This window comes from Caretta caretta, chromosome 4 (assembly GCF_965140235.1).
Source record: "Caretta caretta isolate rCarCar2 chromosome 4, rCarCar1.hap1, whole genome shotgun sequence".
Taxonomy (NCBI): Eukaryota; Metazoa; Chordata; order Testudines; family Cheloniidae; genus Caretta; species Caretta caretta.
In genome coordinates, this window is record NC_134209.1 from 154,440,208 (window position 1) to 154,444,505 (window position 4,298).

General features: G+C 47.9%; 1 protein-coding gene across 1 annotated transcript; it reads left to right on the plus strand.

Moving 5' to 3' along the window:
• The first annotated feature begins 1,154 nt into the window (after nucleotides 1-1,154).
• Nucleotides 1,155-3,014, plus strand: LOC142071802 (uncharacterized). Its single transcript, XM_075127349.1, has 2 exons — nucleotides 1,155-2,068; nucleotides 2,456-3,014. The coding sequence occupies exons 1-2, from the start codon at nucleotides 1,489-1,491 to the stop codon at nucleotides 2,995-2,997; spliced, it is 1,122 nt and encodes a 373-aa protein (XP_074983450.1). The 5' UTR covers nucleotides 1,155-1,488; the 3' UTR covers nucleotides 2,998-3,014.
• Nucleotides 3,015-4,298: the final 1,284 nt, after the last annotated feature.

Sequence of the window (4,298 nt, forward strand, 5' to 3'; positions counted from 1 at the left end):
TTTTCCAAGCTAAAAAGTCCCAGTCTTATTAATTTCTCCTCCTACGGAAGCCGTTCCATACCCCTAATAATTTTTGTTGCCCTTTTTTGAACCTTTTCCGATTCCAATAAATCTTTTTTAGAGATGGGGCAACCAGATCTGCACGCAGTATTCAAGATGTGGGCATATATAGAAGCAATATTATATTTTCTGTCTTCTTATCTATCCTTTTCCTAATGATTCCCAACATTCTGTTCTCTTTTTTTGACTGCTGCTGCACATTGAGTGGATGTTTTCAGAGAACTATCCACAATGATTCCAAGATCTTTCTTGAGTGGTAACAGCTAATTTAGACCCCATCATTTTATATGTATAGTTGGGAATTATGTTTTCCAATGTGCATTACTTTGCACTTATCGACACTGAATTTCATCTGTCATTTTTTGTTGCCCAGTCACTCAGAGTAGTGAGATCCCCCTTTTAAGTCTTGCATTCAGCTTTGGACTTAACTGTCTTGAGTAGTTTTGTATCGTCTGGAACTTGTGCCAATTCACTGTTCTCCCCCTTTCCCAGATCATTTATGAATATGTTGAATAGGACTGGTCCCAGTACAGATGCTTGGAGGACCCCACTATTTACCTCTTTCCATTCTGAAAACTAACCATTTATTCCTGTCCTTTGTTTCCTGTCTTTTAACCGGTTACTGATCCATGAGAAGACCTTCCCTTTTATCCTATGACTGCTTACTTTGCTTAAGAGCCTTTAGTGTGGGACCTTGTCAAAAGCTTTCTGAAAGCCCAAGTACACTATATTCACTGGATCACCCTTGTCCACATCTTGTTGATCCCCTCAAAAAAGTCTAGTAGATTGAGGCATGATTTCCCTTTACAAAAACCATGTTGACTCTTCCCCAATATACTGTGTTCATCTATGTGTCTGACAATCTTGTTCTTTACTATAGTTTCAACCAGTTTGCCCAGTACTGAAGTCAAACCTACTGGCCTGTAATTGCCGGGATGATCTCTGAAGCCCTTTTTAAAAACTGGCGTCACATTAGCTATCCATTCATTTGGTACAGAAGCTGATTTAAATGATAGGTTACAGACTACAGTTAGTTCTGCAATTTCACATTAGAGTTCCTTCAGAACTCTTGGCCCTGGTCTACACTAGGACTTTAGGTCGAATTTAGCAGCGTTAAATCGATTTAAACCTGCACCCGTCCACACAATGAAGCCCTTTATTTCGACTTAAAGGGCTCTTAAAATCGATTTCCTTACTCCACCCCTGACAAGTGGATTAGCGCTTAAATCGACGTTGCCGGCTCGAATTTGAGGTACTGTGGACACAATTCGATGGTATTGGCCTCCGGGAGCTATCCCAGAGTGCTCCATTCTGACCGCTCTGGACAGCGCTCTCAACTCAGATGCACTGGCCAGGTAGACAGGAAAAGAACCGCGAACTTTTGAATCTCATTTCCTGTTTGGCCAGCGTGGCAAGCTGCAGGTGACCATGCAGAGCTCATCAGCACAGGTGACCATGATGGAGTCCCAGAATCGCAAAAGAGCTCCAGCATGGACTGAACGGGAGGTACGGGATCTGATCGCTGTTTGGGGAGAGGAATCCGTGCTATCAGAACTCCGTTCCAGTTTTCGAAATGCCAAAACCTTTCTGAAAATCTCCCAGGGCATGAAGGACAGAGGCCATAACAGGGACCCGAAGCAGTGCCGCGTGAAACTGAAGGAGCTGAGGCAAGCCTACCAGAAAACCAGAGAGGCGAACAGCCGCTCTGGGTCAGAGCCCCAAACATGCCGCTTCTATGATGAGCTGCATGCCATTTTAGGGGGTTCAGCCACCACTACCCCAGCCGTGTTGTTTGACTCCTTCAATGGAGATGGAGGCAATACAGAAGTAGGTTTTGGGGACGAAGAAGATGATGATGAGGAGGTTGTAGATAGCTCACAGCAAGCAAGCGGAGAAACCGGTTTTCCCGACAGCCAGGAACTGTTTCTCACCCTAGACCTGGAGCCAGTACCCCCCGAACCCACCCAAGGCTGCCTCCTGGACTCAGCAGGCGGAGAAGGGACCTCTGGTGAGTGTACCTTTTAAAATGCTATACATGGTTTAAAAGCAAGCATGTGAAAGGATTACTTTGCCCTGGCATTTGCGGTTCTGCCTTTGCAAAAGGTTTCTGGGGAGGGCAGCCTTATTTCGTCCTTCATGGTAGGACACTTTACCACTCCAGGCCAGCAACACGTACTGGGGAATCACTGTAGAACAAAGCATTGCAGTGTATGTTTGCTGGCATTCAACCAAAATCCGTTCACGCGGTGGGAGGAGGCAAAATGCGACCTTGTAACGAAAGCACATGTGCTATGTATGTAATGTTAACAGCAAGGTTTACCCTGAAAGAGTGTAGCGACTGTTTTATAAAATGTGTCTTTTTAAATACCGCTGTCCCTTTTTTTTTCTCCACCAGCTGCATGTGTTTCAATGATCACAGGATCTTCTCCTTCCCAGAGGCTAGTGAAGCTTAGAAAGAAGAAAAAACGCACTCGCGATGAAATGTTCTCCGAGCTCATGCTGTCCTCCCACACTGACAGAGCACAGACGAATGCGTGGAGGCAAATAATGTCAGAGTGCAGGAAAGCACAAAATGACCGGGAGGAGAGGTGGAGGGCTGAAGAGAGTAAGTGGCGGGCTGAAGAGAGTAAGTGGCGGGCTGAAGACAGGGCTGAAGCTCAAAGGTGGCGGCAGCGTGATGAGAGGAGGCAGGATTCAATGCTGAGGCTGCTGCAGGACCAAACCAGTATGCTCCAGTGTATGGTTGAGCTGCAGCAAAGGCAGCTGGAGCACAGACTGCCACTGCAGCCCCTCTGTAACCAACCGCCCTCCTCCCCAAGTTCCATAGCCTCCACACCCAGACGCCCAAGAACGCGGTGGGGGGGCCTCCGGCCAACCAGCCACTCCACCACAGAGGATTGCCCAAAAAAAAGAAGGCTGTCATTCAATAAATTTTAAAGTTGTAAACTTTTAAAGTGCTGTGCTTAAAGTGCTGTGTGGCATTTTCCTTCCCTCCTCCACCACCCCTCCTGGGATACCTTGGTAGTCATCCCCCTATTTGTGTGATGAATGAATAAAGAATGCCTGAATGTGAAGCAACAATGACTTTATTGGCTCTGCAAGCAATGATTAAAGGGAGGAGGGGAGGGTGGTTAGCTTACAGGGAAATAGAGTGAACCAAGGGGTGGGGGGGGTTCATCAAGGAGAAACAAACAGAACTTTCACACCATAGCCTGACCAGTCATGAAACTGGTTTTCAAAGCTTCTCTGATGCGTACCGCGCCCTCCTGTGCTCTTCTAACCGCCCTGGTGTCTGGCTGCGCGTAACCAGCAGCCAGGCGATTTGCCTCAACCTCCCACCCCGCCATAAACGTCTCCCCCTTACTCTCACAGATATTGTGGAGCACACAGCAAGCAGTAATAACAGTGGGAATATTGGTTTCGCTGAGGTCTAAGCGAGTCAGTAAACTGCGCCAGCGCGCCTTTAAACGTCCAAATGCACATTCTACCACCATTCTGCACTTGCTCAGCCTGTAGTTGAACAGCTCCTGACCACTGTCCAGGCTGCCTGTGTACGGCTTCATGAGCCATGGCATTAAGGGGTAGGCTGGGTCCCCAAGGATACATATAGGCATTTCAACATCCCCAACAGTTATTTTCTGGTCTGGGAATAAAGTCCCTTCCTGCAGCTTTTGAAACAGACCAGAGTTCCTGAAGATGCGAGCATCATGCACCTTTCCCGGCCATCCCACGTTGATGTTGGTGAAACGTCCCTTGTGATCCACCAGAGCTTGCAGCACTATCGAAAAGTACCCCTTGCGGTTTATGTACTCGGCGGCTTGGTGCTCCGGTGCCAAGATAGGGATATGGGTTCCGTCTATAGCCCCACCACAGTTAGGGAATCCCATTGCAGCAAAGCCATCCACTATGACCTGCACATTTCCCAGGGTCACTACCCTTGATATCAGCAGATCTTTGATTGCGTGGGCTACTTGCATCACAGCAGCCCCCACAGTAGATTTTCCCACTCCAAATTGATTCCCAACTGACCGGTAGCTGTCTGGCGTTGCAAGCTTCCACAGGGCTATCGCCACTCGCTTCTCAACTGTGAGGGCTGCTCTCATCTTGGTATTCATGCGCTTCAGGGCAGGGGAAAGCAAGTCACAAAGTTCCATGAAAGTGCCCTTACGCATGCGAAAGTTTCGTAGCCACTGGGAATCGTCCCAGACCTGCAACACTATGCGGTCCCACCAGTCTGT